This window comes from Crinia signifera, chromosome 9 (assembly GCF_055691185.1).
Source record: "Crinia signifera chromosome 9, ASM5569118v1, whole genome shotgun sequence".
In the NCBI taxonomy this organism is placed as follows: domain Eukaryota; kingdom Metazoa; phylum Chordata; class Amphibia; order Anura; family Myobatrachidae; genus Crinia; species Crinia signifera.
This window is the reverse complement of record NC_139225.1, coordinates 14,798,022-14,824,273: the sequence shown is the minus strand read 5'-3', so window position 1 is coordinate 14,824,273 and position 26,252 is coordinate 14,798,022. Positions and strand designations below refer to the sequence as shown.

The 26,252-nt window shown below is 45.5% G+C and overlaps 2 protein-coding genes across 3 annotated transcripts in view; one reads left to right on the top strand and one right to left on the bottom strand.

Annotated features, from left to right (window-relative positions):
- The window catches only part of STKLD1 (serine/threonine kinase like domain containing 1), a 42,704-nt gene extending 27,774 nt beyond the window's left edge, over window positions 1-14,930 (top strand). The window contains 6 exon segments of the mRNA XM_083161118.1: window positions 440-514; window positions 517-564; window positions 784-924; window positions 9,730-9,809; window positions 10,825-10,873; window positions 14,664-14,930. Of these exon segments, the coding sequence (XP_083017244.1) occupies window positions 440-514; window positions 517-564; window positions 784-924; window positions 9,730-9,809; window positions 10,825-10,873; window positions 14,664-14,743 (473 nt within the window). The 3' untranslated portion in view covers window positions 14,744-14,930.
- REXO4 (RNA exonuclease 4) lies at window positions 10,809-26,205 on the bottom strand. 2 transcript variants are annotated; one of them, XM_083161120.1, is made up of 10 exons: window positions 26,059-26,205; window positions 23,755-24,008; window positions 22,779-23,140; window positions 22,062-22,214; window positions 21,770-21,963; window positions 20,734-20,822; window positions 19,621-19,695; window positions 15,985-16,059; window positions 15,362-15,542; window positions 10,809-10,860 (listed from the first exon to the last, which is right to left on the bottom strand). In XM_083161120.1, exons 2-9 carry the CDS (start codon window positions 23,965-23,967, stop codon window positions 15,402-15,404), a joined length of 1,302 nt encoding a protein of 433 aa, XP_083017246.1. In that variant the 5' UTR covers window positions 23,968-24,008; window positions 26,059-26,205; the 3' UTR covers window positions 10,809-10,860; window positions 15,362-15,401. The 2 variants fall into 2 exon arrangements, with proteins under 2 accessions (XP_083017246.1, XP_083017245.1); XM_083161119.1 differs by lacking the exon at window positions 10,809-10,860 and having other exon boundaries at window positions 14,860-15,542.
- Between the last annotated feature and the right edge of the window lie 47 nt (window positions 26,206-26,252).

Genomic DNA, 26,252 nt, shown 5'->3' with positions numbered 1-26,252 from the left:
CAGTATTACATATATATATTCTGTTACAGCGACGCTAAACCATATAAAGCAGGACAGGCCAAACGAAACCGGCGCTGCTTCGCTGGGATTGCTGCAGCACTGCGGGGTAATAGCTTATATTAGGCAGAACCAAATTGTTTGCTGCTTTATATCTATCATCTATATCCCCGGGACCAGCAAATCGGGGTGTTAGTGTTAGACCGCCATATATAAGATAATGCGCTCCCTACTGTAAGTCATAGGGGTGTTGTACATTACGTAAAAGTAGGGAGCAAATTTAGAAACTTGAATTAATGACTCCTAATTAACACAATGAAACCTTTGATTTGATGAGAAGCATCAATGACGTAGTTGGTCCCCTCCCACCCAGCGGAATAGGCCGGGGGATATCCTGACGCAGCGACAATTGTGACTTATTTACCAGTTTACGTATTTGCAGGTCACATGACGGAGGAACAGGTTGAACACATAACTTTTCTGCTTCTGGAGTCCCTGCGAACACACAAGGAACGCCCGCTTCTAAGAATGTCTGTCTGGCATTGACCAGCCTGGTGCTGAAGTCAGGTATCACCAACACCCCATAATAGGTTCCCAGAATCCTTTGTAAAAGAACATGGCAAAATGCAGCATTCCAAAGAGAGAGAGTGTGTGCGTGCGTGCAATGGATGGTTGTCGGGCGTTCAGGTCAACTGGAAACCCCCCGGGTCTGCCCATGTCTATAATAACCTGTGCGACTCACTATAATGCCGGATATATGTATGGCTGTATTGTTTTTGTTGTCAGAGTTGTCAGCCTTCCGCCTGCTGGTGCCCATTGGTGGGAAAAGTGCCCTCTTTGTGATTAAGGAGCTCTACCAGCTGCATGCGGAGGACCCAGACGTGGTGGAGAATATCTGCCTTTTGCTGAGCGAGCTGGCGCAGTACGGTAAGAGGAGAATGAGATCCTAGTCACAGAGCGGCGGATGCCGGATCTATATAAAACTCTGTATCCTGGTGCTAGATTTACCGTTAGGCACGTGTGGCAGGTGTCTAGGGGCGGCTTGTTTGGGGGCGGCTCTTGGATGCTTGCGATAGTACAGTCAGCCTGAAGTGTACCAGTAGCTGCTAAATATTCCCACGGTACTGTACCATATTCCATCTTGTATAGAGTGTACATGGATAGGGCATGCAGGTTCTGCCCCCGTACATTGTCCTACTTAGTATATATATATATATATATATATATATACATAATAAATAATTTTAGTTAGTGGCTTTTTTATTCTATTATTCATCAAATAATACAATTAGGCAGCAGGGGGGTGGCTGTTATTGTGCCTAGGGGGGCCCTCACCCCCTAAATCCGCCCCTGGGAAACACCTGGGTTATGAATTCAAAGTGCTGGGAGTTCAAAGTTGACATTTTGCAGGATAGTAAAGAAGCAATAATATAAGTGCAATAGTTCTGTACATATTACATACTAGACATATAGATAGTGGCAGGCGCTCAATTAGTTTATACCCCTTCCACACCAGAAAATGCAGCGTCTTACCCGGGAATACAGTCCAGGGCTCAAGCAGGGACATTCCCGGGTTGGCCCCTTTCACACCGGTCTAGTCCCTGCATTTCTGGTGTGAGGGGGCAGCGGCTGGCGGGGTCCAGACTGTGGGAATCTGGGCAGCGGCGGCTGGGCGCTTGTAGCGCTATTTGCCGGGCAGCCTCCGGGGCCAAGAGCGCTGCTGGATGTGAAAACATTTTGAAAAGACTGGCCGGACGCTGATTGGCTGAGAACATCCGGCCAGTCTTTTCAAATCCAGCAGCGCACAGGGTGCGGCACCCCAAAAAAAACAGCACAAGCTATAAAGCTCCACTATAGTATTTTCACTGGTGTGCTGCTCTGGGCTTATGCTTTTTTGGGGGGATGCCACACCCTGCACCTAGATATAGTACTAGGGACCCCCAATATAGAGGTCTTGATGACGGCTTGGGGCTTACATATAAATTTGCGCAAATATATGTAACCAATATCTCTGAATTGTATTATCATGTAGTGTTCTAGACTGGTTACTAGAACCACATTACATCGTAGTAAGCCAGCTCGAAGCAAAGGCTCTGAACGCTAGTCTGCTATCTTCTTTGTGCATGTGTAAAATATATGTAGTTTCACACTTTGCCAGCAGATGGCAGTGTTTTTGCAGACTCACGGCCACTAGAGATGCAAAGTACAAAAAGTAGGTACTTATGTATTATCACGGCGCCCGGTTGGATTGATTGTATGCCATTAACTTAAGGCATACAATCATATGCGATGGACGCGATTTTGCGGTAAAATCACGTAGATCGCAATAATACCCTTCAACAGCAAAAATAAGCTGCTCACTCCCCCCACCAGCAGAAGAAAGTCTAGAAGGGCAGAGAGTGTGCCAGCAGCAGAGACGTGCGACACCATCAGCAGAGCAGCAAGACACACAACCACGATAGTGGAGAGCAGTGGACCCTACATTTGGTTCCCTGTCCCCAGAACCTACCACTATTACACATAATAGCCCAGATGAACCGGCACTTGAACTCAAGCAACGCCAAAGAAGTGCAGCATCCGCGCCCACAAAGAAGTAAGAGCGCCCACAAAATGGCTGCCACACAGGTACCAGACCTGCAGCAATTCTCCTTTCAAGACAGAGAAGCCACAGTAAGTAATGAGGGACCAGGTCACATAATGGATTCGCAAACTGATTTATTTGACCAAACACAAGGGCAGCCACCCCACTCACAGACAGCCCCTCTCACATATGCAGATATTGTCCGCGCAGTACAAGAAACTGTAAACCCAATAATGGACACACACACAGCCAAGATGACCCAGGCTGTGCAAGATATAAAATCCCAAATCAAGCAAATCGCTAAGAAAGTGAATACTAATGAACAAAGGTTGGGAGAAGTGTTTGAAGATGTAGCCAAAATGAAAGCACATACAGACTCCATGCAGAAAACGCAATACCAATTGCTAAATAAAGTAGATAGTCTTGAGAATCAGTCGAGACGTAACAACCTCAGAATTCTAGGCCTCCCTGAAACGGTAAAAGGCCCGGCTCTATACTCCTTCATCACCCAAACCCTCCCTGAACTATTAAACATACAAGATCAATGCACTGGAATGATAGTGGAAAGGGCTCATAGACTGGGACCACCACGAGCTGACCCTGACCCTAGACCACGCCCAGTTATATTTAAAAGCCTAAACTTTCTCCACAAGGAAGCAATTTGGGTTGCATACCGCAAACAGAAACGCCTACAATGGAACTCTAAGACCATACTGATCTTCCAGGATTACTCGGCTGAAGTCCTGCGTGCACGTAAGGAATTCTCCCCACTGTGCACGAAACTAGTACAAGACGGCAAAAAATTTGCCCTAATGTTCCCAGCACGCCTGCGATTGTTCTGTGGAAACTCCTATAAAGACTTCTCTACTGTGCAGGACGCAGACAGATTTCTTATGGAGGAGGCACAAGAAGCTTTCAATCCCTCTCCCCCAGAGGAAGAGGAGTAGCATCAGGAGAGGATACGTGACACTAAAAGCAGCAAAAACCTGGAAACTGTTTTGATGCCTTTGCACTACTATCAAAATTGGCAGTAGATCTTACTAACATATATACCAACAACCTTTTCTTATGGAACCCAAAGGCAAAAAGAGACAACTCGAACCCGAGTTACCCCAGGACGCAGAACGGCATAATCATTTGCCGACTCTCAGGTTTTGAATATTATTAGGTGTCAGCTGGGAATGTATATTTAATATTCTCTTCACAGGATATAAGAACTGGCACTGTTACTGTTATGTTTTTGTTTACGAGAGATAAGTTTACTCAGATTATAGCTAAAATTGAAACGACAGATACATTCTAGTTAAGTAAGGCTGGGGCGAGCCACAATAGCTCAAGGTTAGGTTAAAAGTACAACAGAAGCTAGACACTAGGTCTAGCCCCGGAGAGCCAGTCAGCCACTTGGCGATCTGGTTATCGGGAAGTCAGTTAAGTCTAATTACGGTAGGCATTAAGGTAGAAATGTTTATAATGTTCATATGGCGGTCTCATACCTTCATCAAAAAACTGGCATTGCCTACAAGTTACATTTTATTATTATATTTTCTTAATGTTATTGATTGTGCCCTTTTGTGTCTCCCCCCTTGTGTCATGTCCACCCCCCCCTGGTTACATATGAAACATGAATGCTCTAGGTCGACCTTCAATACCCCCCCCTAAAATGCATAGACTCATTGATCTGGCTGAGATCCTGCCCCTCTTTCATAAAAGATGGCTCAGATAAGGATCGGCACATTTAATGTACGCGGCTTCCATCTGCCCTCAAAGAGAAAAAAAATATTACAATATCTAAACAAATTGAAGATCGACATAGCATTCCTCCAGGAAACTCATTTATCCCCCACAGAAATGTTGAAACTAAATACGCTAGGTTGGTCCTTATTAGCCTCAGCCCCATATAATACAAAGTCTCGAGGAGTGGCTATTATGGTAAAGAAAAATATACCGGTGACCATACACTCCACTAAGAGTGACCCTGAAGGAAGATATACAATAATAGACGTGACAATACATGCAGTTCGTTATGTTCTATGCAATGTGTATGCACCTAATGTTTTTTCCGCCGATTTTTTTAGGAAAATTGTAAAGCTCTTGACCCCCTATTTAGACAAATATATAATTTTAGCAGGAGACTTCAATACTGTTTCTTCTACATACTTAGATAGAACCCCACCCACATCGAGTCGTAGAACCGCCCCGAAGCTAGGCATCCCCCTACTATTGACCCAGCTACACTTAACAGATATCTGGCGAGCCCAACATCCTCTAGAAAAAGAATACTCATGTCACTCTCTAGTCCATGATACCCTGTCTCGAATTGATAACATACTTATTTCGACCACATTATTCCCGAGAACCAGAGATTCAGGAATAGAATCTATATGCCTATCAGACCATGCAGCGTGCTGGGCTGACCTAGACTCACAGGTAGATAGGGGCCCATATATACAGTGGAGATATCCAACTAGACTGGCCAACTCAAAAAAGTTTAAAGAGATGGTAGAACACACCTGGACAGTGTATTCTTATGAAAACAAAGAAATGGCAACAAATGCATGCCAAACATTTTGGCAGGCTTCCAAAACTGTCTTAAGGGGAGAAATAATTTCCTACTGTGCGAAAAATAATAAAGAATCATCTAAATTATATCTAGAAACGCAAACAGAATTAACTAATGCTTATCAACAGTTTAAACGCAACCCTATTAAGACGAATAAAGACAAATACCTCCACCATAAGCAATTGTTCGACAATCTGTTGTCTCAACAGGAAACAAGACGCTCTTTCCTAACACATAGTCGTTACCACAACCTAGGCAACAAATCTAACAAATTATTAACAAGCTTACTTAAAGGCCAATTCCCCCCAACGATAATTACCGCACTGACAGACCCCCAAGGGAATCTGCAAAACTCAGGCCGAGCCATAGCAAACACCCTGCACAACTTCTATTCTGCATTATATGCCAACCCCACAATAGACGAAGATGCCAGCAAGGCCTTCTGGGATTCAATATCTATTCCGACACTAGCAGCAGAAGACACACACCCACTCACGAGACCAATCACTGAGGAGGAAATATTAAATGTAATTAAAAATCTAAAACCTAACAAAACACCCGGCCCCGACGGATTAACAAATGAATTTTACAAATTATTAGCCCCAAAAATAGTAAGCTCATTAGCATTAATGTTTAACACCTTTTTAAAAGGCGCCCCCCTACCCCAATACTTTAATTCAGCCATCATAAAAATTCTATTAAAACCAGGGAGAGACCCAACCCAACCAGCCTCTTATAGGCCAATCTCCCTGTTAAACACAGATTACAAACTATATACAAAAATCCTTGCGGACCGCCTAAAGTTACTATTACCATCCATAATTCACGCAGATCAAACAGGGTTCATTTGGGGCAGGCACTCAACAGTTAATGTAAGAAAAGTATTGACAGCGATGCAGTGGCTGCAAACAAATAAGACAACTAACCCACAAGCTTTACTATCCCTAGACGCTGAAAAAGCGTTTGATCTAGTAACCTGGGATCATCTATATAAAACATTAAATCGCTTTGGAATCCCGACAGAATATATTACAGCAATTAAGGCGTTGTATTGCAATGCCTCCTCCCAAATACTGGCTAATAGTTATCTCTCCCCGACTTTCCCGATTCAGAGGGGAACCCGTCAAGGATGCCCCCTCTCGCCATTGCTTTTTGCAATGTCAATAGAACCATTGGCCATCAAACTTAGAGCGGCTATAGAATATAAAGGGTTACAGATAAGACATACAGAATTAAAATTAAGCCTATTTGCGGACGACCTATTATTATTTCTGTCAGATCCAAGCAAATCTATCCCAGCAATAACACAAATAATTGACGTTTATAGTAGATTCACAGGATTTAAAGTAAATTACGATAAATCACAATTACTCCCACTAAATGGCCAACTATCAACATTCCTAACTGATCCCATATTTGAAAAATTCTAAATTTGCCAAACTTCCCTGAAATACCTAGGAGTTCAGATCCCATTCAGTTTCGACACGTTATATAATACCAACATACGCCCCATCCTTAACAAAATCTCAAACTTATTGAATAATTGGCAGTCGCTGCCGTTGTCCTTGCTGGGCAGAATAACAGTAATTAAAAGTATTATATTCCCTAAATTATCATATATACTGCAGATGCTACCCATAAAGCTGACTAGAAAAGACATCATAAAATGCCATTCAATATTCAGACAGTTTATTTGGGCAGGAAAAAGGCCTAGAATATCTTTACCAAGACTGTGTTTACCCAAGACAGAGGGAGGTTTTGGGCTCCCCAACATACAATATTTCACTCAAGCGGCACATTTCAGGTATATAACAGATTGGCTTACTAATAGATCAACGTATACAAACCTGACATTAGAAGAAAACATATTCTTCCCTTTCTCTCCAGCAGCCCTGCTGCATGCCCCAAAATCATTCATCCCACCACATATATTTGAGTCTATACTTTTTAAAAATACTTATGTATCATGGCTAGCTTTAAATAAAAGACTGGGGCGTAGATTTGACAGTACACCTTTTATAACTCTCTGGGGAAATCCATGTTTTAAACCGGGGTTGGAAAATGCTAATTTTGTAGGATGGAAAGCAAAAGGCATATCAGCAGTGAAGGATGTCTTTGACCCGGGTGGAACGGTAATGTCATTTTCGGCAATGAAGGAAAAGTATAACATTACAGATAAAAATTTCTATATGTATTTACAAAAAAGGCATTTTGTTCAGTCAATCACTAAAGCCTGGGATAATGAAGATCACCCAGATCCAGTTCTGGCTTTATTATCTATACATAATATTATGGGCTACAGAATTCGATATTTATATAATAACTTAGTTTTGAGTGATGTAGAGAAGCTGAGAGCCCCGCTGGAGGCCGCTTGGAAAAGAGAGGTCCCGTCGACCCCTGAGCTTAAAGAGGTGTACAAGAAAAATACTAACACACTAAAATATCTAAGGGCCTCCTCTCTGCAGGAAACTCATCTGAAATTTATGAATCGTGCCTACATCTCCCAAAAACAAAGGAGCCATTTTGTGATGGATGATCTTGGACTATGTCCAAAATGTAACATGTTAGGTGCTTCTTTTATACATAATTTCTGGGAGTGCAGAAAGGTTAAAACCTTTTGGCATAAGCTAATAGCCGAAATAAACAAAATATTCAATGTTAAGCTCAAACCCCAATTAACCCCATGCCTATTTCTGTATTTTAAGGACTGGGACTTGGGCAGGAACAAGAGAAGTATAACCCCTGCACTAACAGTATTACTCACCTTAGCGAAAAAGTTAATACTTAAATATTGGATAAAGAAACAAGCTCCATCTATCGCAGAATTTAAACGTATGCTACTTGATGTTATACTATACGAGAGGCAGGCAGCCATTCAAAATAGAGAAAGGTGTAATCCAGTTTTACAAGAAATGGGAAACTGTGATATTAAGCTTTGAGGAAGAAACCCAAGCATATATCCAAAAATTGTTTGAAAATACCACTTGGTTCCTCCACCGTCAATTAGCAGGTTAATTATGACTAAGGTTGATATGAGCACAGCTGGGATGGTGAGCTTTATGCAATAATTGGAGTATTCAATGGATATAATTGGAACAACCAGATATATCCCCCCCCCCCCCCTGTTTGTCTCCCCTGTGACCCTCAAAACCATTCCCTATACCTTCCTCCCCCCCACCCCTCCCGATTCTAACTATATTTAGTGTATTCTATTGATTAATATGTGTATTATATTATATAATATATAGAAACATGAGGACATGACACTCAACACAATTATATACGAGATAATAATTTCTGACTCCTCAAGAATAACCTTAACTGCAGTATAAGACTTCTACATCCCTATGCCAACGGGGTATAGAGGTAATAATAGAAAAGAAAAAGTCAGATAAGATTTCTTTTAGAATAATAAAGTTCTTTATTTTTGCTTAAAAATAGAAAGGAGGATTTGATCTTTGTATAGACTTGAAGCGATCTCGTTCCACTGTTTCCCAGGATGTGATCTTGCTGTGAAGCCTAGAATCACAAAATGAGAACTGATGTTATATTTGATGATATCTGTTTTTGTAAGACATGATTGATTTGTAAAAGATAACGTGTCTTCATGTAAAACTCAATGTATGGAAAAAACGAAAAATACAATAAAAAGTGTTTATAAAAAAAAAAAAAAAAAATCACGTAGATCGCATCGCATGCGATCTACGCAATTTTCCCATAGGAATCAATGTTAAATGGTTCCAAATGGTCCCTGACACCCGATTTCACTTTAGGGGCAATGTTAAATGCCCCCCAGGGCCCATTAGGTGTATTAGCTGAAATGCCCCAGCATTGTTAATGCCACCCCACCATCAACGCCAACCCGAAGCGTGGCGAGCCCGCGAGGGGCGGCGGTACTCGTCCTCTGACCTTTTCATACTCCCACTATGCACGTCGAGTTGATTTTATATAGTGTGGCGAGTGGACGAGGAATACGAGCCCGAAGCGTGGCGAGCCCCGCGAGGGGATGCGAAATACATGTTAAGTAATCCGCGTCCCCTCGTTGCGCTCGCCGACGTGGATAGTGGGGGTATGAAAAGGTCGGAGGACGCGTACCGCCGCGCTCGCCACGATTCGGGTTGGCGTTGTTGGTGGGGTGGCGTTAATAATGAGGGGGCATACACCTTAAGGGGGGCCTGGGGGCATTTAACATTGCCCCTACTGTGAAATGGGGTGTCAGGGAACATTTGGAACCATTTAACAATGATTCCTATGGAAAAATCGCGTCAATCGCATCACATGCGCAATTTGGTCGCATGCGATCTACGCGATTTTTCCGACCCGATGGAAAAATCGGGCGCCGTGATAATACATTAGTACCAAAAGTATGTGCAGCCTGTATCTTTTGGACTAGTCGGATCTAGCTCCAACCGCACATATTGCACCGTGTGTTGGAGGACAGTGGGGGGACGTTCATTGTGCACAAGGGGAACGTAGACTCAAATAGGACTTGTCCAGATGCTTGGCTGCAGAAAGCTGGACACTGTGCGTATGTATATGTGCATATATATAGTTCTGTAATCATCCCCCTGTACCTATGCATCCTTTGCAGGTAGTGTATGTCCTGAGTTACAGTCACAGCAGGTGGACCAGCTGATGAACGACATCAAAGAGCGATACGACTCCCTAGAGGTACAGTGCATTGTGGGAATATGCTGAATGCCCTCCCCCACGCCAGCGCCCTTAAGCTGAATACACACTACAACAGTATCATGGTTGATGGAGCAACGAGCGATATATCGGTAGCGAACCCATGGGTGTGTACTCAGATACATTAGTGGATGACATCATTCACAGACATCTGACCGATCGGCCTGCAGGGACCAGTGACATCACAATGTGGTGGGTGTGCCTGGCCAGACATGGAGCAGATGATTGGTTGGTGTGGAAAGCTTGCCTACCAATAGCGCATTACTTGGAGTGGGCTGTGGGATACAGGCTTGTGGTGAGCACAGTGATTGTACACATTAATATGCGGAATTTTCCAGAACAATGAAATCCGGAAGAACAAAGTGCTCTGGGAATGTTTATGACTTTTCTGTAGTTCCCAGATTCCCTACAGTCGGGGTCTCCAGTGACACCTATAGCAATGTCTGTCAATAGCATCCTAGAGATCATCAGTGCTTACATTGGGCCTCATTTAGGAGCTGGGGTAACATAATCATGTGGGACCAGAAGGGGCATGAGGGCAGGTGGGCTTGTTTTAGACCCCTATCTTACAGCATGAAGGGAAAGCTGCTCAGGATGGGTGTGGCATAGGGTTTCGACAGTCATTATCCCGACATCGGGATCCTGACTGGCCGGACCCAGACAGCATGGTGAGTGCAACAAAGCCCCTTGCGCACTCACTACCTATTCTGTTCTCCCTCTATGGGAGTCATGGACCCCCACGAGGGAGAATAGCCGGTGGCCGTCGGGTCCCTGTGTGTCGGGTTTTGACTGTCGGGATCCCGTCCGACACCCCTGAGGACGTTGCCTCCCATGTGCTAGTGCAGGGTCATCGCTGTATGTAACACAGGCTGCACCCCCCCTCCCTCTGTTAGGATGAGGCCACAGGTACAATATCCTGGCCCTGGCAGAGGTCAGACCATCACAGGACTCCCAGCACTTACCATATGTTCCACCTGACTCTGGTCTCTCTTGGCAGGAGATAACTACCCTCGCAGACTGCACGCTGTCCAGGCTGGGAAATGAAGGTAAAAATCACACAGCTGAGCCACCTACGTTATTCACCCTACAGCAATAAGTAATGTATACCCTGCCCCGCACAGGGGAGACAGCCTCAATGCTTTATACTCATATGCTGGACATTTGTATTAGGGTACAGGAGGGTTTGCAAGTCACACTACAACAATATGTAACCATTACCTGCCCCACACAGGGGAGATCGCAGTAACGCTGTATACTCACATGCTGGACATTACTATTACGGTACAGCGGGAATATACAGTCGGGCAAAAAAGTATTTAGTCAGCCACCAATTGTGCAAGTTCTCCCACTTAAAAAGATGAGAGAGGCCTGTAATTTTCATCATAGGTATACCTCAACTATGAGAGACAAAATGAGGAAAAAAAATCCAGAAAATGACATTGTCTGATTTTTAAAGAATTTATTTGCAAATTATGGTGGAAAATAAGTATTTGGTCAATAACAAAAGTTCATCTCAGTACTTTGTTATATACCCTTTGTTGGCAATGACAGAGGTCAAACGTTTTCTGTAAGTCTTCACAAGGTTTTCACAAACTGTTGCTGGTATTTTGGCCCATTCCTCCATGCAGATCTCCTCTAGAGCAGTGATGTTTTGGGGCTGTCGCTGGGCAACACGGACTTTCAACTCCCTCCAAAGATTTTCTTTGGTGTTGAGATCTGGAGACTGGCTCGGCCACTCCAGGACCTTGAAATGCTTCTTACGAAGCCACTCCTTTGTTACCCGGGCAGTGTGTTTGGGATCGTTGTCATGCTGAAAGACCCAGCCACGTTTCATCTTCAATGCCCTTGCTGATGGAAGGAGGTTTTCACTCAAAATCTGACGATACATGGCCCCATTCATTCTTTCCTTTACACGGAGCAGTCGTCCTGTTCCCTTTGCAGAAAAACAGCCCCAAAGCATGATGTTTCCACCCCCATGCTTTACAGTAGGTATGGTGTTCTTTGGATGCAACTCAGCATTCTTTCTCCTCCAAACACGACGAGTAGAGTTGTTACCAAAAAGTTCTATTTTGGTTTCATCTGACCATATGACATTCTCCCAATCCTCTTCTGGATCATCCAAATGCTCTCTAGCAAACTTCAGACGGGCCTGCACATGTACTGCCTTTAGCAGGGGGACACGTCTGGCACTGCAGGATTTGAGTCCCTGGCGGCGTAGTGTGTTACTGATGGTAGCCTTTGTTACTTTGGTCCCAGCTCTCAGCAGGTCATTCACTAGGTCCCCCCGTGTGGTTCTGGGATTTTTGATCACCGTTCTTGTGATCATTTTGACCCCACGGGGTGAGATCTTGCGGGGAGCCCCAGATCGAGGGAGACTATCAGTGGTCTTGTATGCCTTCCATTTCCTAATAATTGCTCCCACAGTTGATTTCTTCACACCAAGCTGCTTACCTATTGCAGATTCAGTCTTCCCAGCCTGGTGCAGGTCTACAATTTTGTTTCTGGTGTCCTTTGACAGCTCTTTGCTCTTGGCCATAGTGGAGTTTGGAGTGTGACTGTTTGAAGTGTTGGACAGGTGTCTTTTATATAGATAAAGAGTTCAAACAGGTGTCATTAATACAGGTAACGAGTGGAGGACAGAGGAGCCTCTTACAGAAGAAGTTACAGGTCTGTGAGAGCAAGAAATCTTGCTTGTTTGTTTTTGACCAAATACTTATTTTCCACCATAATTTGCAAATAAATTCTTTAAAAATCAGACAATGTCATTTTCTGGATTTTTTTTCCTCATTTTGTCTCTCATAGTTGAGGTATACCTATGATGAAAATTACAGGCCTCTCTCATCTTTTTAAGTGGGAGAACTTGCACAATTGGTGGCTGACTAAATACTTTTTTGCCCGACTGTACGTCACCCTACAGCGGTGATGGCTAACCTTGACACTCCAGATGTCGTTGAACTACACATCCCTACATCTGTTTTAGCATGGACAAATAGCAAAACTGATGCAGGGCATGCTGGGATGTGTAGTTCAAAAACATCTTGTGTCAAGGTTAGCCATCACTGTCCTACAGCAATACGTAACATGTACCCTGCCCTGCACAGGGGAGACAGAAGTAATGCTGTACACTCATATGGTGGACATTAGGGTACAGAAAGGATGAGACATGTAATATGTATATATCGATGTGTGTATGTTCCCTATAGACTGAAATTTTGAGGCAATCTTCAGATTAGCCCAGTGGGTGATCCTGTGAAGTTTGGTAGCAATCGGATCAACAGAATTTTTTTTGGGGGGGGGAGGGGGTGTTTGGCAATTAATTGATCGCGCCACAAATGAGATTTCGTTCCCACCAAACTTCTGTCAAATGCAACTGAATATTGAAGCCGTTGTCGACAACGTATTCCCAAATCCAACTACAAAAATCCGGATTGGCCGTGCGAACGTGCAATTTTGTCACCAAAAAATTATGATGTCAACAAGCTCAATGAGCAAATTCAATTGAAACTGCCAGCAAAACAAATCGATCGACACAGTAATGGACGAAGAACAAGCCGTCAATTATCAGATTGAATTTTTGAATTCATTGGAACCCCCATAACCGGAATGCCACCACACGTATCAACATTGAAGGTTGGATCACCGGTGATGCTTATTCGCAACTTAAACGCACCAAAGTTGTGCAACGGAACCAGATTGACCATCAGCACTGTACCTATAGATAACCTTGTCACATGACCGCCCCCATCCATCCACCAGACGTCATCTGGCTATAGATAATTAGTGCTTCCCGTGCGAAGCCAGGGCGGGTCGCTAGTCACTGATAATAATGCTGTACTGTTATACCGCCACCTGCTGGTAGCAGCGAGGGATAGGTCATATAGCAGAGCTGGTGTTCTGGAGAATTGCCACCTTCTAGGCCCCACCTGTAGCGCATGTTCTACCTTTAGGATGCACCAGAGTACATTTTCCTGCAGATAGAGCTGCTCCCATTGGGGGGTGGCAGGGTCCGCCATGGTCCCACTGCACGATGTGCTCTAGGACCACTATCTGGACACACTGATATAACACGGAGACATTTGCATAGTGAATTAGGGCCACAGATGGCAATGTAGAGTAGATGCACAGTATCTGTCCTCAGGCAGCAGCCATGTTGTAGCCTGTAACATAGGCTACAGCCCAAGCAATAGCTGCCATTGCTTACCGTGAGAAGAATATAACCAGATAGATGGATTGGCTTCAGCTATATAGGAGAGCACAGAATGTACACATAGGGTAAGGTGTTACATATATATATGAGTGTAAGCTCAGCAGCCCACAGGAGAGGGTGAAGAGGATGCCCAGATGTCACCCAGCCACATAGAGAACCCATCTCTTGTCCTAGAACAGGCATGTCCAACGTTGGCCCTCCAGATGTTGTGAAACTACACATCCCAGCATGCTTTGCAATAGTTTTAGCATTCTCTTATAGCAAAACTGTGGCAAAGCATGCTGGGATGTGTAGTTTCACAACATCTGGAGAGCCAACGTTGGACATGCCTGTCCTAAAACATTCATGTCCAAACTGTGGACCTCCAGCTGTTGTGAAACTACACATCCCAGCCTGCCTTGCCATAGTTTCAGCATTCCCTAACAGCAAAACTGTGGCAAGGCATGATGGGACTTGTAGTTCCACAACAGCTGGATGGCCATCGTTTGGACATGCCTGCCCTAGCGGAACCTGAACAGTGGCATAATTCTCTGGTAGACCCATATAAAGCTGGAATCTTGTCATCTCTCCTGTAAGGACAGGACAATCTATAGAACGCTAATGGTATGTTTTCCCCTTTCATCCTTAAGGCCATCAACAGCGCAGAAGACAGACGCACCCTACAGAGATTCCATCTGACGCATCATCATCATCTGTAGAACCAACATGATAGAATGGAGACCGGGTCCAGTTCTCTTCCGGAACCAGGATCACACAGAAGTGCTCATGCACAGAAACTGGCGGCGGCTGCGTATTGCTGGTGGCAGCGCCATAGAGAACATCGCATTAAACATTGACATTTATTTGCTTTTCACATTTCATTTTGTACAAAAAATAAATGAAGAGGATAATATATATATTCATATAATGTCCAATCAATTAAAATATTGCATTTCTGTACAGACCAAACATGTATCTGCGGGTCAGTTAGGGATACTTTGGAGAATTAAGGCACAGGAAACAACCAATCAGCTTCTACCTCCAGCTAGGGTGTGATTGGCTGCTGGACATTATTGTCCAGAGACAGATTCCCACAAGTATCAGCTCAGCACATAGAGGGGATCCAGCCGAGCAGGGGCTGATCTCCTCTCCTGTAATGATCACATAACACAGAATGTAATACCAATGTGTACTGGGGGGGGGGGTAACCGATACAGGCCACTCCGGTCTGCGGCCCAGATCTGCAATACCAGATGCAGTTCCGGTGGGAAGTACAAGAATAGCGTCAGGGCACATGTAGCTTCAGTATTACAGGAGGACAAAAATGGCGCACACAGGATTCCGTTACCAAGTCACAGAGGGGTCACCAACCACTGCGCCCAGTGATGTCACTCCGCAGATGGCTGGGGATCCTCCGGTTTCCTGTTCGTATTGTTGGTCTTGGTACTTGTATATTTTGCTTTGATGGCGGCTTCCCAATTCTTCTTATCCATCGTGTATAAGCGCATTGCGGCCTGTGCGTCCTGGATCTGCAAGAGACGTACACAGGAATATTTATGCATAGAGTATATATCAGACTCCCCCCATCAGCTGTTCCCTTATAGCAGGCATGTCCAAACTGTGGCCTTCTAACTGTTGTGAAACTACGCATCCCAGCATGCCTCGCCATAGTTGTAGAATTTCATAATAGCAAAACTGTAGCAAGGCATGATGGGACTTGTAGTTTTACAGCAGCTGGAAGGCCATTATTTGGGCATGTCTGCCTTGTAGGGTATAATTGTTGGGACAGTAAGGATGTGGACCCTTACTCCAGCACTAATGGCTGCCAAGCACATCCAGCGCTAGCCTGAGGCACTGTAATACACGGGCCTAGCCGTAACCACACATACACATCACTACTCCGTGGGGCCTATTGCCCTGACGCCACAGGCAGCATGTACCATAATGTACCAGAGGGGGCGCTGTACTCACCGAGCAATGCTCGCCTGTCTGCACCTTCACATTCAGGATCTGCTCACACAGCAGCTTCAGTGATGGCCGCCCGCTCTGTAGGAGGAGAAAGCAGGACTGAGCACAGAATAAGCTTTGGTATAACATCAGCCACATCCGACCATATTGACGAAACAGGCGCAGAAAGGACAAATAAGCAGATGCTGCAGAGCCTGGCAGTAGCCAGGACGGCACGAGACTGGCGCAGAACCGCCAGGACAGAAACAAGTGGTTTTGAGCCCTCACACACCTTATTGTACAATACGTTAGCGAGCGCTAGGGACCACGCGCTATTGTGTCTATATGGCGTCTGTCAGCATGTAGCGGGGAGAGTTGTGCAGCTCATGGACCTTTGGGCTCAGCGTGGAATAGAAGTTATATTACTTTTATTATAAAACCGAAATCAGGCAGATATATTACGCAGCCCCCTCCCCATAAAAATCCCGATGCTATGTAATCTAAATATATACGATTTTTTTTAGCACTACTGGATGAATTATACCTGGTAAAAAATGAAGACACAAATGCAAACTGCATATAATCTTCTCAAACAAATACTGCCACCTCCTGGCTGGTGAAGATAGTGCACTCACAGCCATATACATGTATTTATTAACAGTGTCTTATATAGCGCACACATATTCCGCAGCGCTGTACAGAAATTGCAAAACATTCACATCAGTCCCTGCCCCAGTGGAGCTTACAATCTTTATTCCCTACCACATGTACATGCGCACACAGACATTCTAGGGATAATTTTGGTGGGAGTTAATTAAACTACCAGTATAATTTTTGGATTGTGAGAGGAAACCGGAGTACCCGGAGAAAACCCACGCAAGCACAGGGAGAATATACAAACTCCGCACAGTTAGGGCCATGGTGGGAATAGAACCCATGACCTCAGCGCTGTGAGGCAGTAATGTAACCATTACACCACCCGTACGTCCCCGTATATATAACACATGGTGGGAATAGAACCCATGACCTCAGCGCTGAGGCAGTAATGCTAACCATTACACCGTCCGTACTGCCCCTTATATATAACACATGGTGGGAATTGAACCCATGACCTCAGCGTTGTGAGGCAGCAATGTAACCATTACACCATCCGTACTGCCCCACATGCCCCTACATGTAACATTCAGCAATGTGTTTGTAGAGTAGTAGTTATACAAATGTCTTATGGGGCCTACACACGTAACGATAGCTGAGCGTTCGGATAGCTGAGCGTTCTGAGCAATGCTATATCGCTCCCTTTACTCAGCATGATAGCCCAGCATACAGCGATGTGTGTTGAGCGATCTTTCAGGGCCACTGCTCTCACCCGAGAACACTGGCCCTGATCAATTAATAACACCAGCATGCTGGTTATTGATCGCTGGGCGATAGCGACGCTCTGGGCCGTGGATCACTATCGCTATGGCCCCTACACACGGAGCGATGTAGGGGCATTTTCGAAGCGATCAGATCGCCCCATTAAATACAAATCTAGACACACACACCCCATCTCATATATTTGGCTACATCTGTCACTCAAAATGTGTGAGTGTGTCTATAACGCTGGGTGGAGCCTCTGACTCCGCCCACACACACTCACAGTGACAGAGAACCAGCCCAGTGAGCCCACAGTGTCAGACACCCTCTGCCTCCCCATGCTGCCCGGCAAAGACACTGCCACTCCACAGCCACCAGGTGAGTGCCCTCCTCCCCCCCCCCCCCACGCCAGTCGCAGCACCCACGACCCCTCCCGCGATTCGCGGCACCACCGCACCCCAATACCACCCCCCATTCGCGGCGCCCCCTCACGCGATTTGCGGTTCCCCCCGCGACCCACCCTCCCACAATTCGCGGCACCCCATGCCCCCGCAACCCCCCCTCACGCAATTCGCAACACACACACAACCCCCTCCCAGCGGCCCCATCCTCCCACGATTTACGGCATCCCAACGTGCCCCCCCCTCCCGCAATTCGCGGACCGCCCGTGCCCCCCTCCCGCAATTCACTGACCCCCACAACTCCCCTCCCGCAATTTGCGGACCCCCCCTTCCCGCAATTCACGCCCCCTCCCGCGATTTGCGGACCCCCGCACCCTCCCGCAATTTGCAGACACCCCCCCCCCCCCTGACCCCGTTCCGGCAATTCCAACCCCCAGCGGACTCCCGCATTTCACGTACCCCCCGTGAGAATGGGGGATCCTGTACAAGCAGGTGCCGCACCTAGGTGGGAAATCTGGCCCTTGCTGCCACGCTGCAGGTTCCCCCACTGCCAGAAGTGACCCCACGGTCCTCTGCACCAGCGCCACAACTTTTATCAATGTCTTGCCCACATACCACTATTATACAGCCTCCTGCTCTCATGCACCCTCACTCCCTCCCAGTGGGAGGAGACGCTCACCCCCTGCCAGGAGCTGCATACTGTCCCCCACCCCAGTTCTAGAGATGCCCATCGACCATCAATGATTTCTAATAATCGATGGTTTATGGCCGATGTTGAATACTTTTGCCATCGATGTGGGAGGACCAGATGGTTTCCCTACATCAATGACAAAGGAGAATCAATCAAGTTTCACATTTTTTTATGGTGTCGGGACACAGAGCATAGCTCCGCACCCCACCCCACACACACACACCCAACAGTCCCGCCACCTGAGTTCTGATTGTCCCACGCCCTATTCAGTCAGATATAATGGATGACCATCGATAGCTACAACAATCAATGGTTATCCAAGTAATATTTTACTATTATAGATATTATAGATAGCAGGGTGCAAAATTGACATCAATGCCAACAATCGATGGCATCTGCACCAATGCCCATCCCTACTCTGCAACAGGCAAAAACCTTTAGTAACCCTCATGTGCAACCACACACCTCTATCACTGCCCTGCCTCCTGCCCTGTAATTTCCACCAGTGGGGACCCGCTCACCCTGTGTTGCCCACATGCCCCTATCATGCTTTACCACCCAGCCTCCTGCTCTCATGCACCCTAACTCCCACCCAGTAGGAGGATACACTGACTCAGGGGCACCGTCTTGTACTCCTGTGCTGCCACGCTGGACCCTCACCCACTGGCAGAAGCTGCACAGTGTCCCCCACCCTCCTCTTTAGTCCCCCTTATGCCCACACACCCCTATCACTACCCAGCCTCCTGTTTTCCTGTGTCGTGACCTCCGCCAGTGGGGAGCCGCTGACTCAAAAACACCCTACTATACTATTGCACACACACACGCACATGCACCCACAAATGTCACTGTACCCTCCACACTATCAATGTACATCTTACTCTGTAACTGCTTTTTAATTAAACAAAACAATACACACCCCCTTCCACATCATATGCTCTCTATTTAAAACATTTCACCTAGAACTCAAGTTGCAATACAGGCATCTTTCATACAATTCTAACCATATTTCTCACAATACACACATTTACAAATTAAGGGGGCACAGCCCCTTACGCTGGTGTGAAGAGCGCCCGTAGGGCGCGATGAATCACCTAGTAGTCTATAAAGCTAGAGTCCTGCATATTTCTGTAATAATTCACCTGTATAAGACACTGATCAGGCCCAGCCGTATAACCAGCGAGCAGGCGCTCCCCTGGTGCAGGTTGTACGTACCTTCACCTGTTGTTTGAATGGCTTGTATTTCTGGGTGTCTCTAACGGACTTCTTAGGGTGATCCAAGAGCAGGATCTGAAGAAAGATGGTGCAAAAATATCAAACGCTTAACATGGTTATCAATAAACAATGATGGGAGCACTGTTACATGCAACGTGTTGTTACACAGGCCGCATTCCAATATTACATGTAGCATGTTACACTGTTCCCCATATACAAAGGAAGACTGCACTATTACATGTGACGTGTTGTTGTACTGGCCAAACGCCAATATTACAGGAAACATGTTACAACGGCCGCACCCATATTGCATGTTACACCGTCTACATGTTACGCTGATACAGTGCACCCATCCCCCATACAGAGGCCAGCTCTGAACTATTACATGTATTGTGTTGTTGCACTGGCCACACACCAATATTACATGTAACACCGTCCGAGACAGTGCACCTGTCCCCCATATACAGAGGCCAGCTCTGCACTATTACATGTAGCGTGTTGTCACACACGCCTCATACCAATATTACATCTAACATGTTACACTGTCCCCCATATACAGAGGAAGACTGCAGTATTAAATGTAACATGTTGTTGCACTGGCCACACGCCAATATTACATGTAACGTGTTGTTACACCAGCCGCATACCAATATTACATGTCACGTATTACACCATCCACACGCTACGCTGATACAGTACACCCATCCCTTGTACAAAAATATCAAAAGCTTAACATGGTTATGAATGAACAATGATGGGAGTACTATTACATGCAATGTGTTGTTGCACTGGCCACACGCCAGTATTACAGGTAACACCGTCCGATACAGTGCACATGTACCCCATATACAAAGGCCGGCTGCACGATTACATGTAAAGTGTTGTTGCACTGGCCACACGCTACTATTACAGGTAACATGTTACACTGACCGCACACCAATATTGCATGTAACACCATCCAATACAGTGCACGTCCCTCATATACAGAGGAAGACTGCAGTATTACATGTAACGCGTTGTTGTACTGGCCATACGCCAATATTACAGGTAAGATGTTACACCGGCCGCACACCAATATTACATGTAATAACATCTGGGACAAACGCCCGTTACCTTCAGGTCATTGTGTACGGCGTGTCCGACCAGAATCCGTCCTTTAAGGATGTCGGATACCTCTTTCTGCACAATCTTGAAATCTTCACCTGCAACAAAGACAATGCGCTTAGAATACTGATCCTCATGGGTGGAGCATTATACTTGTGTGGGCTTAGCATTGGCCAGCGAACATGCAAATAACATGCTTTCCCCTCTCAGTGCCCTGCAAATTCTGATTAGCAATCCATGCTATAGTCAGAACATTACTGGCATGTTCAGACTACAGATGGCATTGGTAACGATAAAGTGCCTACATACTAGACCAGGGGTCCTCAAATTATTTTGCTCTGGGACCCCATCAGACAATAAAAATAATTACGGGACCCCAGCAAGTTACTGCAGAAGGTCATCACATCACATGTGTGGTCAGCAGACAGCACATACATGGCAGCATTGTGGGGGGCACAGAGTGATGGGAGGAGTCTAATATACCATAACATCACACGTGTAGTCAGCAGACAGCACATACATGGCAGCATTGTGGAGGCACAGAGTGATGGGAGGAGTCTAATATACCATAACCCATCACATCACACGTGTAGTCAGAAGACAGCACATGCATGGCAGCATTATGGGGGCACAGAGTGATGGGAGGAGTCTGAAGTAACAGACAATTCAACAGATTTTTGAATCATTGACTGAGATTAGAAAAGTCATGAGCCTGATGGTCAGCAACATGGAGCCGCGACCCCATGCTGAGAAGGTCAGGACCCACAGTTTGAGAACCGTTGCACTAGACAATATATCGTTCTCGTGCATCTCTTTAACCACATATCATATAATGTGTACGCACCTTTAAGGCTTGACATGAAAGTTAATTTTGCCACAACAGAGTAGAGCGCTAGCTCCTAGCTCCGGGAGAACACATAGCACATAAACAGGACTGGAACGTGACCAGTCACCAGGCGAGACACATCGGCCCATAATTAACAATCCTTACATCCAAATGATTGTGATTTTACAGCCTTGTGATTACCCCACCCGGACCCTTTACCATTTTTAATGTCCGCCGGTCGAATGCCGCTGACTTCCGTTCTGTAGTCGGTGACTCGTTCCGTGGGCCGGACATATTTATCATATACACACTTCCCAAACCGATTGACGATGGATACCCGAGCCAGTATACTTTCTTCTCCGTCCGCGCCCACTCCCACCATCTCACAGTCCATGGCGACCGTCTTCGTGAGCCTGCAACAGACGCAACGTTACAGCCGAACCCGGAGGTGAAATCTAGTACAGAACGGTAGCTGGCAGCGCCTGGCTCGCACAGAGATAGCACCACTTACCCTTCAAACGCCCTATCCTTCACCAGGACCATTTCCAACGTCTCAGCCTTTCTGTCCGGCAGACCCTGCATCTTGCGGGCAATCTGTCCGGCTTCAGGCCCCAGGGCGGCCTCTATGTCATCTGGATCGACATCATCAAACCAGATGTCTATCCTGAAAGGTAATCATAGGCAGACACAGATTAGGAGCAGCATAGGAAGCGAAGGTTGTTATGGGAGGGCAGTGCGGGCTGCCGTGGGGGAGGGCAGTGCGGGCTGCCGTGGGGGAGGGCAGTGCGGGCTGCCGTGGGGGATGGAAATCCTCCCTTCTTATTACACTACACCCGTAGCTTTAGAATACTGCTCTATCCTATAATACAGGCATAACCAAACTATGGCCCCACAGCTCTTGTGAAACTACAAGTCCCATGATGCCTTGCCACAGTTTTGCCATTAGGGAATGCTAAAACTATAGCAAGGCATGCTGGGATGAGTAGTTTCACAACAGCTGGAGGGCCATAGTTTGGTTATGCCTACTATAATGGATCTAGCCTTCCCGCTCCGATTGCAGTGGCCATGTCTGCTCTCCTGGGCAGGTGAGAGGGGGTCATGGGGAAAGGCTCCACACCGGTATATAGGCTGTATGGGATTACTAAAGGTTTCACAAACTCCCTTATATATCACAGCCAATCAAACTCAGTAATTCCCCGACACCCGTGTGTAAGAAGACACGACGTACTTGGCAGTCTCTGCCTCCGCACTCGCTTTCCTTTTCTGTTCCATGGCAAGTTTTTCATCAGACCGGTTTAATTTCCTCTTCTTCTTCGTCTCTTTCCTCTTGTCTGTGGAACTGGTCTCCTTCACAGAGGTATTCGCCTTCCCATTAGTAGACAGAGCCTCTCCCACAGTGCCATTGGTTTTTGGGACTGTGCTTTTAGTTTTAAGATCCGAGTCCTTCTTGGGGACCCTGTCCTCCTTCTTGGGGACCCTGTCCTCCTTCTTGGGGACCCTGTCCTCCTTCTTGGGGACCCTGTCCTCCTTCTTGGGGACCCTTGTTGATGGAACGTCCAACACAGAACTGCTGGTTTCTGGTTTCAGTAACTAATAAAAACAATGATACATAACAGAATAAGTATAAGACAGGAATCTATATTTGGAGTTTTAAGGGAGCAGCCTCCAGCACATATCAGCTTGGACTACATACATATATATGCTGACTAAGTGATTCTTGTACTATCACCTACAACCGGACCAGCCCCTATATCCTTACCAATGTTTGGCTGAATTCACAAATTTAACCCTACACATTCCATCCCATATCTGGTCTCAGACATGTTTACGGTTATTAAGGCTACAGACTTGTGGATCTGGGTTTAGCTTACAGTCTTCATTCTAGCACCCTGCTCCTTGAAAAATCCTTGCAGTTCCTCCTTTCTGCCTGGATTGTCGCTCACTGCTGTGGTGTTTCTAGAACAGTCTGATTTGATTCAACATTGAGATACAAATCAGACTTGAAGTACCCCAGCAGACGGCGACACCCCAGGCAGAAAGGAGGAACTGCAAGGATTTTTCAAGGAGCAGGGTGCTAGAATGAACACTAGCTTACACGTCTGCCCGCAGAGAGTTGGGTTATGTTATTAGGAGATGGCAGATACAGGGACTCAGTCTGCATTTATACGGAGTGACTGACCCACCGCTAGGTAGACAATACGTACCACCTGTAAAGCCTTCCAGTTAGAGGAGAAGTCCTGGGGTGCTTTGGGGGGAAGTGGCAGCAATGGCTTCTTAGTCCTCACTTCCTTTGTGGCTATTTTAGGATGGTTTTTCCAGAATTTCTTCTTCTTCTGGTTTTTTGACGTTTTCCTGACACCTTTTTCCTCTTTCACCCCTGAGGAGGCTTTGTTCTTCGTTACTGCAATCTTCACCATGGCCGTGCCCTCATTAGTGAATAGTGGGGGAATATTGATGTCTGCGAAAGGAATCACAGGATGAGTGGGGTGCAACGTTACCCTACAGACAGATCACTCGGAGCACAAAATGATCACTAACATTCACCCAAAGCCAAGTATATAACATCTGTAACATGTATGAGTGTCTCCATGCAGAATACACAACACAATCAGATTACTCCTGCACTGTGCTCGGCATACAGAGGGCAGAAGAGAAACGTGATCAACAAGCTGTCATTGGGCGTTCTGGAAGCACCAACCATATGGGATCATTCTCCAATCAGCAATCTACATGGGGCAAATGTCAGCAGTCACTGACTGCTGAATATGTGTGTGCTACATAAAAACTGGTAATAATATTCTCTGTACAGCGCTACAAAATATGTGTGCGCTATATAATAACTGGTAATAATATTCTCTGTAAAGCGCTGTGGAATATGTGTGCGCTATATAATAACTGGTGATAATATTCTCTGTACAGCACTACAAAATATGTGTGCGCTATATAATAACTGGTAATAATATTCTCTGTAAAGCGCTGTGGAATATGTGTGCGCTATATAATAACTGGTAATAATATTCTCTGTACAGCGCTGCTGAATATGTGTGCGCTATATAATAACTGGTGATAATATTCTCTGTACAGCGCTGCGGAATATGTGTGCACTATATAATAACTGGTAATAATATTCTATGTACAGCACTGCGGAATATGTGTGCGCTATATAAATAACTGGTGATAATATTCTATGTACAGCGCTGCGGAATATGTGTGCGCTATATAAATAACTGGTGATAATATTCTATGTACAGCGCTGCGGAATATGTGTGCGCTATATAAATAACTGGTGATAATATTCTATGTACAGCGCTGCGGAATATGTGTGCGCTATATAAATAACTGGTGATAATATTCTATGTACAGCGCTGCGGAATATGTGTGCGCTATATAAATAACTGGTAATAATATTCTCTGTACAGCGCTGCGGAATATGTGTGCGCTATATAAATAACTGGTAATAATATTCTCTGTACAGCGCTGTGGAATATGTGTGCGCTATATAATAACTGGTGATAATATTCTCTGTACAGCGCTGCGGAATATGTGTGCACTATATAATAACTGGTAATAATATTCTCTGTACAGCGCTGCGGAATATGTGTGCGCTATATAAGTAACTGGTAATAATATTCTCTGTACAGCGCTGCGGAATATGTGTGCACTATATAATAACTGGTAATAATATTCTATGTACAGCACTGCGGAATATGTGTGCGCTATATAAATAACTGGTGATAATATTCTATGTACAGCGCTGCGGAATATGTGTGCGCTATATAAATAACTGGTGATAATATTCTATGTACAGCGCTGCGGAATATGTGTGCGCTATATAAATAACTGGTGATAATATTCTATGTACAGCGCTGCGGAATAGGTGTGCGCTATATAAATAACTGGTAATAATATTCTCTGTACAGCGCTGCGGAATATGTGTGCGCTATATAAATAACTGGTAATAATATTCTCTGTACAGCGCTGCAGAATATGTGTGCGCTATATAATAACTTGTAATAATACTCTCTGTACAGCGCTGCGGAATATGTGTGCGCTATATAATAACTGGTAATAATATTCTCTGTACAGCGCTGCGGAATATGTGTGCGCTATATAAGTAACTGGTAATAATATTCTCTGTACAGCGCTGTGGAATATGTGAGCGCTATATAAATAACTGGTAATAATATTCCCTGTACCGCGCTGCGGAATATGTGTGCGCTATATAAGTAACTGGTAATAATATTCTCTGTACAGCGCTGTGGAATATGTGATCGCTATATAAATAACTGGTAATAATATTCCCTGTACCGCGCTGCGGAATATGTGTGCGCTATATAATAACTGGTAATAATATTCTCTGTACAGCGCTGCGGAATATGTGTGCACTATATAAATAACTGGTAATAATATTCCCTGTACAGTGGTGCGGAATATGTGTGCGCTATATAAATACCTGGTAATAATAATACGCTGTCTCCGCACTACATACATGTACCGTAGCTACTCACATGTAACATACTAGTTGCCCATGCCTCACGCTTCCTCCCAGAGCCCCAGCCAAACACGAAACATGCTGCCACCGGAAGCCGCCGCAGAATCCGCTCCGTACGGAAACTCTGCGCCTTCTCTATGGTTCCTGTGCAGTAACCGGAGCGCATGCGCGGCGGAGTCTTAGCGCTCCACCTGCTGGTCACTCACCGCG

Bases quoted from the DNA above. Each gene is read 5' to 3' on its own strand.
- REXO4 (XM_083161120.1), bottom strand. From the start codon at position 23,967: ATGGTGAAGATTGCAGTAACGAAGAACAAAGCCTCCTCAGGGGTGAAA. The intron at 22,215-22,778 runs GTACGTCGTGTC...ATTACCTTTCAG, and splicing joins GCGGAGGCAGAGACTGCCAA to GATAGACATCTGGTTTGATG. The intron at 19,696-20,733 runs GTAACGGGCGTT...ATCTTTCTTCAG, and splicing joins CCGTACACAATGACCTGAAG to ATCCTGCTCTTGGATCACCC.